Below are 14,881 nucleotides of genomic sequence, written 5' to 3' on the forward strand. Positions count from 1 at the left end.
TCAGTCTATTTCTCTAGACGTAGCCTATTCTTTAACATTTTCTGTTTCTAGAAATTTTCCTAGAGAAATGAAGGTTTAGATTAAGGTAACTGGATAACTGTCTTTGGCATTTGAACTTTATATAGGTAGAAGGGCCTTCTTTATCTGATTCTTGCAAAATTATTACGCAAAGCAAACTTCAAACCATCGGTGTCAGTGTGAGCTTAGTGTCATTATTTGTATATTTTTAAGGTTATCTTATTTACTTATTTTTTCTTATATAAATTCCAAGTATAATAAGGTACTGAATAATGCTTATGTGGCCATGATATATAATATTATTTTTGAAATTTAATTTCTAACTTGAGATTTTTTATGGCATGCTGTTAAGGTTCTCTTTTATAAATATGTCACAAAGTGAGTGACAAGTTGCAGTGAGCACTTCTAGTTTTTCCTCTGCATAAAACATTTATGCCACTGTAATCATGTGATTTTAGTTTCTTTCCCTTTTTTAAAAATAGTCCTGTATACTGATCTCAGACCCAATATAAATAAGTGTTGATATTAATTTTCTTTTTTTTTTTTTTTTTTTTTGCAGTACCAACCAGGGATCAAACTCAGGACACTGTGCTTGCCAGGCAGATGCTTATGCCACTATATGCCACTGTGAGCTATCTCCCTGGCCCCAATATTATTTTTCTTTTTCTTTTTCTTTTTCTTTTTTTTTTTTTGCAGAACCGGGGATTGAACTCAGGTCCTTGTGCTTGCCAGGCAAGCGCTTATTCCACTGAGCCATCTCCCCGGCCCCAATATTATTTTTCTTTTTCTTTTTTTTTTTTTTTTTTTGCAGAACCGGGGATTGAACTCAGGTCCTTGTGCTTGCCAGGCAAGCGCTTATTCCACTGAGCCATCTCCCCAGCCCCAATATTATTTTTCTTAACAAGAGTTGAAAGGTACAGGGAATTTTCACCCTGGACTGAGTTGGAGAAGAAGTGGGAGGTGGTCTTGGGAACATGGAGTTGAACAAAGGGAGGCTGAGGCTTTTATGGCCTTAGTGAGGACATGCTAGAATAGTCCTCCTCCTCTTTTGCTCTCCCTACCTCCAGGCTTCTCTCTCTGCACAGAAATGAAGGCATGCAAGCCCTCATGCCCTCCGCAGGTGCCACAGTGCTGCGGGTGAAGCATTCAGGGGCTTTGGAAAGGGAGAGAGTGACCTTGAGTTTTGATAGGTTCCCAGGCAGTAGGAGGAAGCAGAGGGGACCTTCGTGGCAGATCTGGGCCAATCCTTGAGCCTGTCTGTGTGTTTCCGCTGCAGGTCTTGGATTCTTCATCTGTAGCAACAGTTAATTGATTGGGTGATCTTCAAGTTTCCCTTCAGTTGTCACTGTTCTCTGGTTCTGTGGGCTACGTTCTGTAGGGGACAGGGTTGCTGAGGGTGGGAACGTGGATACTCTTGACCTTAAGCATTGAAAGTCCAAGTCTGGCCACAGCAGCAGGTCCATCTCTTCTTTGGTTCTGGAGAGTGTCCCATGAGTGCGACGAGCTGACCTCTGAGGGGATTTCTTAAGGCAATCAGTGATGAATGACTCAGTTCTCTAAAGCAATTGTGATGTTCCTAAGAATTACACAGGTACTTTTCTGATTTGCTTTCCACAGTTCAGGGCGAAGTGTGGGGCCCAGGTTCTTCACTGCCCTCCTTGTCTACTCCGGAGCAGTTTGTCAACACTGTTACTTTGGCTCGGAAGGAAGCCATTGAGCTTCTTATGCCAGAAAGGGCCACATCATCACCCGAGCGTACCACTTCCCCTCCTGACTTCTGTTAATAGCATCAGCCCCCTTCCAATGACCTAGGCTAGAACTGCAAAATCTTTAGTCTCTGGTAGGTCCTGGCCCTAGTAGAAATTGCTGAATCATTATGGTGGTCATCTAATATGGCTGAAGCCCTTAAAACAAAAGCCCATCTTGCCTAAAACCACCTCACCCCCTTCTTCGCCAACTCATTCTAGGGTACAGTTTCTTTTCACCCTTCCTGACACCTCAGGGAAGACCCCCAGTCAGCTCCTCAGGTATACCTAAACATCCCCTTCAGACTCTGCCCCTGGCAAAAGGCCTTGAAAGCCTCAGCCTCTCTTTGTTCAACTCTAGAGAATCCCTTGTCTTCCCCAGATTCTCTTCCTGTCCTCAAAGGTAATAAAGCCCCTTTCCCTTTTTCCTTCTGCCTGTTTCTCTGCTGTGCCAAGTGTCTGAAAAAAAACCTATCAGTCTGTGGTTTCCTTTCCTCCATGCTGGGGATCCAATCCAGGTATGCTAGCCCAGTGCTCACCTCGGAGCTGCCTCTTGAGCCTCGCAGCCTCATTCCTGCCACCTACCTTGAAGCAGCTCTCAGGCCCCCTTGAGCCAGCCATTGTGTCCCTTTGGTTCATTCCTTTTGCCCATTCTCTGACCACACCTAAGCTGCCCTTAGCTTTTGGCGCCATTGAAATGGGCACAAAAAGTAAGTTCAGAGGCTGAAGAGAAACATGGGCAGCTTCCACTTGTGAGCACCGCATATATTAGAAGGGAAAATTTCAAAACAGGAATATGGAAATTTGGTTTGCCGATGACTTAAGAAAGTAATGCTCTTTGCACATACATAATGCACCTGTCTGTACTATTCAGAAGTAATTACAAGATACATTAAAACATCTTTCATTTACTGGGCTTACTTTCCTTATAGCATACAAGTGTACAGCTGAATAGTGAGATTCTTTTTAAAATATGTTTGCCACATTTATTTTAGGGTAAGCAATATTTTTGTGATTACTAGTATTTGTATTAAAACATGGCCTGTTTCCTAGGACTCTTATATGTTCTCTTGAATAATTACATTGACAACAAAGTAGACTTTGAATTTCAGCGTGTAAATATCTTTTTGGAAAAAGGAAATTTTTGTTGCTTGAAAAAGTTTTAGATATTGGTGACTTTCTTTTTTTTTTGTTGTTGTTGGAACCGGGGATTAAACTCAGGCCTTTGCATTTGCCAAGGAAGCGCTTATTCTACTGAGCCATCTCCCCAGCCCTCTGACTTTCTTTTTTAACAAATTTCTTTTTGTTAGTACATGTTTGTCACACATAATGTTCGTGTTCCTGGCGGGCCATTGGGATGCGCGAACATCTGTCAGCCCTGTCTCAGTCGGGTGGTCCAGAAGGAGCTCACCTGGAGGTCGTTAGTGGACTGCATGAACACAGGGCTGGGCTGAGTGGCTCCTCTGCCCACTTACGCTCCGCTAGCTGCCTTCTCTTCTGTCTGCCTCCTGTTCTTGTCCATCCTACATAGCTTTGCAGGATGAAGTTGCTTGAAGGCCAGCTGTAGTTCGATTTTGCCAGGCAACCATCTGTAGGGCTCTACTAGATGAAGATACATGCCTCCATTAATGTTCTGCCCAGCTTTCACCCCCACAGTAGTGGCTCTCGGCTAACTGGTATATGTGCATGCTTCTCACCAAGTGCTGAGCTATCCTTTTGGTTAGCTCTTTAAGGGAACCGAAAGAGAGAAATTAATCATTTATGAGGAAGTGGCTGGGTTTTCATCTGTTCGGCCCTTATTTCAGAAAGTCACGGGATATGATCAGTACTAGAAGGATCTCAGATTCCTGCTTGAGCCAGGGAGTTTGAGAGCTTTTATTTTATCTTTTGTATTCCCTAGGGACATTCAAAGGCATCTGGCATCTGTCCAGCACCCTCATTTTACTGGGTGAGATAGCGAGGCTTAAGAAGAAAAAGAAATTTGTCTCAGGTTAAAGACTAATTACCCTGCCAGTCAGACTAGATTCGCTGTTTCTTCAACTTGAGACTCTAACCTACTAACATAGTACTGAGTAAGCTGATCCCATGATTACCACCATATATTTTTTATTTGGCTAAAATAAGAGAATGCCGATTGTTCTAGCATTAAAAATAAAATACAAGAAACAGTAACAACAACAACAGATAGATTTACTCATCACTAACTGAGAAATTAGCCATTTGCAGAGAAAGCAGCAGCTGTATATCTGATGGCCCAGTGGAACAGGTACAGCAGGATACAGGAACAGGCTTGTAAACGGTGGCCTTGGCAAAGATGTCACAAGGGCTGCCCCCTGAGCTATCAGAGTCACAACTGAAAATTCATATTGCGGTCTAGGAGTAGTCTTTGGAAGAAAGGGCCCTTGGCCTGTGTTTTGCTTTCCTTGTTTATTTTACAGTTCTGACTAATTTCTGGATTTTCTTTCCTGACAGAAAATCTTCCCTTTTAAAGAAACCATGTAGAAAATGAATAAGCGCAGTCCTCGCGTGAGCGACACATAGGCCTTAATAATCTGACTGCTGATTCCTTGCAGTGGCACTGAATAGAGTTGGCTTTGTCATCAATGCCTGGGCCTAGTAATGAGGGCTGAGCTCATGTCCAGGCTCCTGGGATGCTCCTATGGTGGCTTGGGCTGGGTACCCCCTTTAGACCCTTTGCCTGACCCTGCAGTGTGTCGGAGTCCGTCGTATGACATGTGTCCTGCCCTCAGAGCAGCTGGCTAATGGCCGTGTGGAGTGGCAGGGCTGGGGTTGTTCTTCCCCTTCCCTCCTCCAGAGCTCTTTCCTTTCCTCAGGTCTGACTGCTAAATGCCACTGTTGAGGGAGATTTCCCCAGCTGCCCACAAATCAGGCCCCGGAGACTATATCTTCTGAGTTGTCTGTGTATTTCCTTTGTAGCACTTAGGACAATAAATGGAAAGCCATAACTTGTGTAACCTCTCTCCTTGCTGTCAGGCTGGCATAAGCTCTGTGGGTGGCAGAGGCCTTTTCTGACTCATTTGCTTGCAAATGCTCCAGGCCAAGGCCGGCTACCCAGGGCATTGGCCTGCAGCCTTCTGAGGAGTTGGTAGAAAAAACACTGAGACTTCAAAACATGCCTTGCTCTAGGCTACTCTTGGGTTAAACTGTTCTGATTTATGACCTTGGGAGTGACCACAACCAACCTGTGGGTGCCTGTGGATCACATAACTGCGGGCTGTCTCACTTGGTGGTTAAGTGGGAGCACATTAAAATGCTAGCCTTGGACTTGAGTTTCAGTTCTACTACTTTGTCTAGCTGTTTGGCCTTGGCAATTTGTTTAACCTCTGCCCCTCGGGATTAGGTGACAAACAAACACAGCTGGAGCTTCAAGTTGTCCTTTCTCTGGGTTTCTTGGCTGGATGATTTTCCAGTATGCAGCCAGCTGTGAAGCTGTGAAGACTCAAGTTGCCTTGAAGCTGTCTGAGGGTAGACCATGGTGCTGGATGCAGACAGGAAAGGCTGAGGGTAGCCTGGCATGGAGAGGACAGCCCTGGAGTGTCACAGGACCTGGCTTTTGTCCCCAGCTCCACCATAAGCAAAGCATGTGTCCTGGATCCTGTTTTCTCTAAGCCTCCTACTCAGCAGAGTAGGAAGGATGAAGTAAATGGCCTGGTACTGTCCTGCCTACAGGGTGAACTTCACAGAGTGCCCTGGGGAGTGCCTATGAGGTATGTGGTCCATGGATTTTCATGTGCCCATGTGACTCATTAATGTGTTCTCTCCTTCTTCTTAGTTCCCCATTAGCTGTGGGTGCTACATTCTACGATGACCAAGTGGATGCTTGAAATTGCAGATAGAACTGAATGCTATTTGTACCATTTTTTTCCTCTCTGTACATATAAGCTTTTATTTATTAATTAGGCATTGTAAAACATGAACAGTAATATGATATTAACAATAATAGCTAATAATAAAATAGAAGAGTTATAACAATACCTTAACAGAAATAACTAACAATGCAGTAGGATAGTTACAATGATACACTATGCTAAAATCGCCAATGTCATTACTCTTGTGTGTTGGGCCCACTACTAAGAAGGGTTACTTAAGCACACGCACTGCAGTACTGTGACTGTAGAGGTACAGCCAAGATAGCTCCTAAGCTGTGAATGGGGCAAGGAGTACGTACAGTGTGGATGTGCTGGGCAAAGATGATGCATATCTGGAGAGGGTGGGGACAGGAGAGTGAGACTTTATCTCAGAGTGATGGTGCAATTTGAAACTTATGATTTATTTATTTTTGGAGTTTTCCATTTGATATGTTCAGACTGTGACTGAGGTAACTGAAACCACAAGAAGTGAAACCTTGGAATGGAGGCAAACTGCTGTCTTTCACTTATGATCCAATTCTTTTTTTTGGCAGAACCGGGGATTGAACTCAGACCTTTGCGCTTGCCAGAGAAGCGCTTATTCTACTGAGCCATCTCCCCGGCCCCTATGATCCAGTTCTTCTGTGCGCACCGGTTGCCACAGTGAGTGCTAACCGCTGTGGGGCTTGGGCCAAAAGGCTGCTGTCCTGTTGCCTAATAATCCTAGTGGCTGTAGCTGGGGGAGAGAACAGCATTCTGAGGTACACTGAGGTGGTGTCCTTTCCCAGCCAGAAGTGTGAGGTCCGCTAACACTCACTCTAGTGGGGCCTTTCCTTTCCAGCAAGCGACTGTGAAAGGGAGTGTGGTGGCCTGGATAGTGGCAAAGGCCACATTTGTTTGCTGAGTTCCTCCTGTGGACAAGCCAAGCCTTGTGCTTCATGGCCTGGTTTCCTACCTTACCCTGCTGGAGATAAAGCAAAGATAGGAGAAAAGTAAAGATAGGAGTCAGGCTGCTTGTGACTCAGTCCCTGCCTGCTTGACTTTTTCTTTTCAGGTCTTGGGCCTGTAGGATGGTCCCCTGTGAAGTCAGGGAAGTGTCTTATCTGGGTAGTCTGCTGACTGGCCTCTGCTGTTTAGCTTCCTAGGGTGTACACTGTGGGGAGTAGTGGCTTCTTGGTCACCCAGCGAATACAAGCATTACGGTCAAGGCTTCCTATCGAAGTTGCTTGTTGGCAGGTGCTGTGGTTTGAATTTATCCCCTAGAGTCCGTGTACTGGACTTGATTCCTGTGCACCTGTGCCAAGGGTAGGGGCCTTTAGCAAGTGATTAATACCTGTTGTCACACAAGGCATTCCTGATAAAAGGATGAGTTCCCTCTTATGCCCTCTTGTCCTTCCACCTTGCTAGGGGATGACACAGCAAGAAGGCCCTTGTAAGATATGGGCCCCTAAATCTTGCAGTTCTGAACTTAAGACTGGAAGAAATCAATTTCTGTTCATTATAAATTATCCAAGCTCAGGGATTTTGTCTAAGCACTGGATAATGGGCCAGCGAGTACTGTTTGCAGATGGTTTTGAGGACAACTCTTCAAACTAGTATCAGATTATAAAAATTCACTCAGTATTCCATTACTTTGGATACAGGAAAGTTTACCCTTCTTGATTTGTTGTGTACTTTCAGGCACCAAGTCTAGACCCACACATATACTAGACATGCATCACACCACTGAGCTACAGGCCAACCCCCAAATCTGCTCTTAATAATTCTTTTGAAAGAGAGGCCCAAGAACCACCCTCAGGGACCTGTTAGATGTTTATCAGATGTTGTGGCTTGGATGGAGATGTCCCCCCAAAGCTTACTGCTTGTCATAAGTGGGGCTTTCTCAGAAGTGGCTGGATCTAGAATGTGTGACACTGGAATTGACTCATGGTACAATGCTAGTATCAAGGGTGTGAGTGCTACCTACCCTAAGTAGCCTGGATAAGATACAGAGATAGAAAGAGCGGTGGGTGCCCCTTGTTGGTTTGCCGCCTTCTGCAGTGGCACCTTGGTTTGAAGCCAACCGATGATGGGCTGAAACCTCTACAAACTGTGAGCTAAACAACCCTTTCCTCCCTTAATGGGTGTAGGCCATTTTGTTTCAGCAACGACAAAAGTAACTAAGACACCAGAGATGTCTGTGTCTGAGTGTCCTCCCGCTGATCATTTCAGGTAACATACTTTTATCTGGGCCAACTTGGTGGAGCAGAGATAGCCGGATCTGGCCTCCTTTGGAGGAATTACAGATTGATTCACGTTAGCCAAGAAAACTTGTCAAAAGCAAAGATTTCTGGGCTGTGTTGTTGAAATTCCCTAAATCAGGGCCAAGGCTGGGAATGTGTCTGCTTTTAAGCTCTCTGGGTGATTTCAGCATGTAGCTGGCTTTGGGAAATGCCACTCGGCTGGCTGTGAAATGGCTGGAGACAGATCTAATATATGTTTGTATGCACCTCACCTCCACTCCCAGAGTTTTTCTTGAGGTCACTGGTGAAAAGCAGGGACTTGGGAATGAGGCCCTCTTGGGTTGGGTTCTAGCACATTGCTGGCTGAGTGTTCTAGGGCAGGTTACTTAACCTTGCTGTCCAGCTGCCTCTTCCTTTCAGTGGGGATAGCCATATGAGCCATAAGAAGCAGGGTACCTAGCATATAATTGGTAGTTGTCTTGACAAATACTGCAATAATGACAAACCATCCAGTTGCCAGAGTATTTGCTTGGGTTCTGCCTGTGTGGGTGGGGCAGGTTCAAGGAGCTCCTCATTCCCAGGGCCTCGGCAAAATGATTTGCTCAGAGTTGAGGGCCTACTTTCTGGGTGTTGAGCTTCCTTCAATTGCTGAATCCACGGACCTCCCAGGAGGTATAATGTAAGGGCCATTTCTGACTTTGTTTTATTCAGTGTAAAGTAGTGGCAGTGTATTTGTAAACTCTTTTTTTGCCATGTCAAGTGCTCTATTCTCACGTTTTAGCAATTAGGATGTGTCCATCTTTGGGGAGACCACTGTTCCACCTACATCAATGCAGAGAGCTTACAATAGCGAATGCGTATAAGATGCTTAGCTGAGTCCCCAGCATGCTTTGCTCTTGTTGTAACTGTGATTATAGTGCCTACTGCTCTTTACCTTTCATTATAGTATTTGTTTTCTAATATTATTTTACTGCAGTTACATATTCGTTGTTCTCAGGGAATATCAGTTATTGAGTTTTGCCCTTTATCAGCCATGTCATCATCTATGCGCTAGGAAAGGACACACACTTCAGAGTTAGGTAAACCCCACGGGGTTTCATGCTCCAGTCCTCAACTGTGGCCTCCCTCCTCTTAGTTTTGCTTCTTCCCCAGACCTCAGCTGCTTCCTATAGCTATCTGTGAGCGTGGGAGAGTCCCCTCCAGAGTCAATGTCCTGGCAGAGAAGTGCTTTGGGAGGCAGGAGGAACTGCCCCTGTGCAGGGTCAACTTCCTCCCGTGGGACCACAAGCAGTTTCAGATCCCGAGGAGGCCAGCTTTGCTTCCACCCATCTGGGACTCATCCAGCAGCCGGCGTTGTGCTGAGTCATCTGGCAGCTTGTGTTAGTGAGCACGGAGCTAAGAAGGTGACCCTAAAGTCACTGCCCTCTCTTGGCTGAAAAAAGAAGCCTTTTTAGCTTTTTCTCTTAGCCCCCAGCCCTTCTAGAGCCAATGAAAACTTAAACAGGAGTGAATTTGGGTAATTGTTATTGTCACTTACACTGAAGTTTATGATTTCAAACTTTTTTATTGTCTTATTTATTTTTTGCTTCCTAATTGTCCTTGAATCTTCCTCTTTGGATGCAGGTACTGTGTTTATGAGATGCTGAATCTACTCTCATAGTAAATTTCAGATTACTGATATAGTGTCAAAGTGTACATTTAAGCCACAGGTGGTACTGGACACTTGTAATCCTGGTGACTTGGGAGGCTGAGGCACAATAATGACAAGTTCAATTGAAGGCCAGTTTAGCAACTTACTGAGATTATGTCTTAATTTCTTCTTCTTCTTCTTCTTCTTCTTCTTCTTCTTCTTCTTCTTCTTCTTCTTCTTCTTCTTCTTCTTCTTCTTCTTCTTCTTCTTCTTCTTCTTCTATCTCCTCCTTCTCCTACTTCTCCTTCTCCTTCTCCTCCTTCTCCTTCTCCTTCTCCTTCTCCTTCTCCTTCTCCTTCTTTTTTTTCTTTTCTGATACAGGGTCTCACTCTGTAGCTCAGGCTAGCTCTGAACTCATCATGTAGCACAAGCTGACCTTGAACCCATAGCTGTCCCCCTGCCTCAGCCCTATGCTGGGATTATAGGCATGTGTAACACCCGGCTTCAGATGGTGTTTTAAAAAATATGAAGTGCCGGCAATGTAACTCAGAAGTAGAGCATCCCTGGGTTCAACCCCTGGTACCGCAAAAATCAAATAAACACTAAACCAAAATGTAAATATCTGAAGGCAAGGAAGTACTAAAGCAGCCCCAGTCATGGTCTGTGCTTTCCCTTCTCCCCTAGAAGGAGAAAGTCACCTGCCCTGACCTAAGGATGCAGAGAGAGGCAGTGTTGTGATGGGAAAATCGGAGTCCTTGGGATTCTTGGCTTAAGAGTCCTGCTGCTTACCACATGGGGGCCCAGCAGCCAGCCCCGCACCACACAGCACAGCTCCTGCTGTCGTGTTGCCCAGCATGTGAACAGTTCCTCCTGGAGCTGTCTTGGGGGCACTTTGCATAGAGGGCCTGTCATTTAAGGCCATTTACTAATTGCTAAATATAATTGGACTTCCATATTTGTGGGGTTCACATCCACAGATTAAACCAGCCATGGATTGAAAACTGATAGGTTTTTCCAGCAGCGCAGTAAAGAGACAGGAAAGAGAACAGCAGCCTTTGTTAACTCCAAAGACACGGAGAGGAGCAGGGCATATGGGTCAGGTAGGTCCTGGCCTGAGACAGAGAAAGCTGGGGCTTGTGTGGACCTTTGCTGGGGGAGGGCATTTGAGGGGATATTTAGAAATATCTGAGGAGCTGATTGGGGTCTTTCCTGTGGTGGTGGGAAAGTGAAAGGATATTGTACCTTGGGCTGGGTTGGAGAAGAGGGCAGGAGGTGGTCTCTGGGAAGATGAGCTGTTGTTTTAAGAGCTTCAGCTGTGTTAGATGACCACCATGATCATTCAGCAGCTCATACTAGGGCCAGAACCTATCAAAAACATTCTGAGGAAAATCGCATCTGCACTAAATGTGCAGCCTTATTTCAGTATTCCCTAAACAATTTTATAAATAATACAGTGTAACAGCTATTTAGAAAGCATCTCTTACCCTATTTGGTATTGTATGTTATCTAGAGATGACTTAAAAGTATGTGGGAATACATCACAGATTGTAGGCAAATATTCTGTCCCATATGTGGGATCTGAGCGCCAATGTTCTGGTACCCCCTGTAGCCAGGAGGGACCATATGTCGGGACATTGGGAGAAATAGAGATTTGTCAGTTCACTTCCAGTCTTGTCATCCTGACAAATCATCCTATTTTTCCTTATATTTTACATCAGCATACATTATTTTTGTAGAGTTACAGTCTGACCTGTAATTTTTTTTTTTCTTTTTCTTTTTGTGTCAGGGTCTCACTATGAGGTTCAGACTGGCCTAGAGCTCACTCTGTAGCCCAGGCTGGTCTTGAATTCACAATGATCCTCCTACCTCAGCCTCCCAGGTGCTGGGATCACAGGCATGCACCACCACACCTGGCAGTAATCTTGTATTTTTGCCTACTGTTGTTTAGAGTAATAAGCACCTTTGTGCTATCCCAGTCCTTGTCATTGTTGATAGCTTAATTATTTCACCAAGTGAACTACAATTAATTATTGACCTCTTGACAATTAGTTGTGCTTCATCATGTTGCTGTTTGTTGAGGATGGAGAACCCTGACTTGGTCGTTTTTTTTTTTGTGTGTGTGTGTGTTTTTTTTTTTTTTTTTTTTTTTTTTGTGGAACCAGGGTTTGAACTCAGGCCCTTGCGCTTTCTAGGCAAGTACTTATTCTACTGAGCTATCTCCCCAGGCTCTTGGTCATTTTGACTTAGATGTCCGTCACTGACTTATTTCTTCCTCTTCCTTATTTAGGGAACTTGAACAGATTAAACAGCTTGTGCTTCAGGCGCTCTGCTTGGAACTCTATGTACAATCTCACATCCCGTGTCCCCCCCTCCCCCCATGCTCGGGTGTGCTCAGCAGAGCCAGTGTAAATCTCAAGGGTGTCTAAATGCCTTCCCTGAGGTGCATAGCAGCACTTGGAGAGTACTGAGTTGTACCGAGGCTTGTTTCTCTTTACCTCTAGTGGTTAGCACAGTGCCAGCTCCATGACGGGAGTGTTTCTCTCCTCCTGGTTCTGCTCGTTACTGCAGCCCCACTGTGCAGAAGAATGCCCAGCACATGGTTGGTGCTTAATAAAGGTTGCTGTAGTGGATAGTTAATGGTCTCAAAACTAAGCAGCCCGAGGTCCGGATTCTTCGGCTTCCAATTGGTTTTTTCCCTGCTGTATCACTGTTTCGGGTCCAAAATAAACTTACACACCAATGCACACTTAAGTTATAAATTTATAATCTTCTTCTATATAACTTCTTAATCCAATCTAAATTTATTCTATTAGGTTGTATATTTTTAGAGCAGTTTCAGGGTCACAGAATAATAGGTAAAATAGATTAGTTCACAATTCAGCTACTATAAAGGCCAGTATAGCAGACCGCCCACATGTCTTCTGCCTTTCAATGCAGTTATGAGTGTCCCCAGCGCTATATTCACTACAGCTGAAGAAGCTGCAGTGGCGCACCGTCATGCCTGAAAGTTCACGGTTTACCTCAGTTTACCTGTGGGTGTGGTATGTTATGGTGGGTTTAGCCAAGTGCATAATGGAGTCTGTCAGTGACTATAGTGTCACGCACTTTCCATGTCCTAATGGTCCTCTTTCACTTTCCCTTCCCCCAGCCCCTGATACTCACTGACTTTTTACTTTCCCTATAGTTTTGCCTTTTTAGATTGCATTTTCCACCCAGTAATAAGCGTTTAAAGTTCCTTCATGCTTGAGAGCTCGCTTCCCTTGAGAGCCGGGTATCACCCCATTGTCTGGATATTCCATAGTTTATCACCCACTTGCCAAAGGCTTCTGAGGTCCTGCGAAAGACCTCAAAAAAGCTACTATAAACATTTATATGCAGGATTTTGTGGACATAAGTTTTTGACTCCTTTGGGTAAAATAGCAAGTAACATGATTGCAGGATTGAATGGTAAGAATATACTTAGCTTATAAGACACTGTCAAATGGTCTTTCAAGGTGGCGCTAGCACTGTGCATCTCTGTGTGAGCTATAGATGACAGTCCCTGTTGCTCTGCATCCTCGCCAACAACTGGTGCGGCCAGTGCTTTTGGATTTGGGCTACTCTTACAGGTCTATAGTGCTATCTCACTGTTTGGGATCTTTTCTTTTGGTTTATTTTATTAGTATTCAAAGAAATGTTAATTTGAACATACATAGTGTGGAAGGCTGCTCTTGAAACCAGTATATCCTGTTGGTATCTGATGTAGACTGAATGAATATTTGTTTTGCTGCAAAATTTATGAGTGACCTCTGGTATATCTCAATAAAATATTAATGACGGACACTTTAAAAAAAAAAAGAAATGCAGTTTGTGGAGCAAATTTTAGACTATTTTGGGTATTGAACTCAGGGAGCTCTGAGTTACATCCTAAGTCCTTTTTATTTTGTTTCTCTTTATTCAGAAGCAGGGTCTCACCAAATTTTCCAGGTTGGCCTCAAATTTGTAATCTTCATGCCTTAGCCTTCTGAATAGATGGGCTTATAGGTGTACATACTATGCCTGGCTGTGAAAACATTTTGTATATTCCTAAAATATATGTTAAATTTTTTTGATGATCAAGTTAGTTGTTTTGTCACTAAACAAGTAAAAACAGTTGTTTTACTGTTACCTTATTAGTCATGTTTTTTTAAAGGTTTTTGTTTTCAATTAATGTTATATGGGAGTAAATTGCTACTTCATTGTTTTATTTCTCTTTTGTTATTTATTTGAGATCATTGAGTAAGATGCTGTGCCTTTTTTGAAGCTCAGGGATACGAATCTCCTGAACATGAATGATTTTTTTCAGGTCCCAAACAAGTTGTCTTCCTGCAGCATGGCTTTCTGGCAGATTCCAGTAACTGGGTCACCAACCTTGACAACAGCAGCCTGGCCTTCATCCTGGCAGATGCTGGCTTTGATGTGTGGATGGGCAACAGCAGGGGAAACACCTGGTCTCGGAAGCACAAGACCCTCTCCGTAGACGAAGATGAGTTCTGGGCCTTCAGGTATGTTTTAGTTGCTTATGGCTTGGGTCTTTTTTCTTAGTGGCCTAAAAGCAGGCATATGAAGAACTCAGCAGAGAAGTTGTCAGAGGAGTAACTGAAATCACAAGAGTCTGATGTCCCTTGTAAGACCTTAAACCTTCCAGGAACTAAATAACTAGCATTAAGGTAACTTGTAGGTGAGTGATTTAATTCGGCCTTATATTCGGTTGAGATTTCTTAAGTTATTTTGTTATCCCACATGGCGTGGGACCTCCTGGAAAATATTGTCCCATAAACTTCTTCTCTTTTTCATAAACACATACTCCAGATGTTCTCCAGATGTTTTCTTCTTTTCAGAATTTTTCCCCTCCTCTTTCTTACTTCTGCCTTTACCAATTAATTGTCGTGTGATTTAGGGCATGTTGCACAACCCCTCTGTGTTTGCTTTTTTATTCATCATGAGAGTGATAGACCCTTGCTTCATAAAGCAACAGGGGATTAAAGCATAGGATACTTGGAAGGAATCTCAGAAGCCCTGGAGCATCCTTAGTGTACAGTGACAGCAGGCTTGTCTCTCTTGCCGCATAGCAGGGTCAAGGTCGTATTGTGTTGCACCGGGCATCACAGGAGATGTCAGCTCCTTGGGTATCTCCAGGTTTGCTTCCTATTCGTAGTACTAGAGCCTTTCTAAAGACGTGACACAGGAGAGTGAGAGGTTTTACCAGAAGGTGTGTAGAAGAGTATATTTATTGTTGTACTACTTGCAGTAGTGAAAAGCTGAGCACTACTCCCATGCCCATCAGCAGTGGACAGGATGAGTGAAATGTGGTATATTAAAAAGTAGAGGGGCCGGGGAGATGGCTCAGTGGAATAAGCACTTGCCTGGCAAGCTCAG

The 14,881-nt window shown here is 44.1% G+C and overlaps 1 protein-coding gene across 1 annotated transcript in view; it reads left to right on the forward strand.

The window, feature by feature from the left end:
- Lipa (lipase A, lysosomal acid type) overlaps nt 1-14,881 on the forward strand; it is a 35,835-nt gene that overhangs the window by 6,110 nt on the left and 14,844 nt on the right. Inside the window, exon 4 of the mRNA XM_004632109.2 lies at nt 13,809-14,007. Coding sequence (XP_004632166.1) covers nt 13,809-14,007 — 199 coding nt within the window. The remainder of the gene's footprint in view (nt 1-13,808; nt 14,008-14,881) is intronic.

This window comes from Octodon degus, unplaced genomic scaffold (assembly GCF_000260255.1).
Source record: "Octodon degus isolate 3935 unplaced genomic scaffold, OctDeg1.0 scaffold00046, whole genome shotgun sequence".
Taxonomy (NCBI): domain Eukaryota; kingdom Metazoa; phylum Chordata; class Mammalia; order Rodentia; family Octodontidae; genus Octodon; species Octodon degus.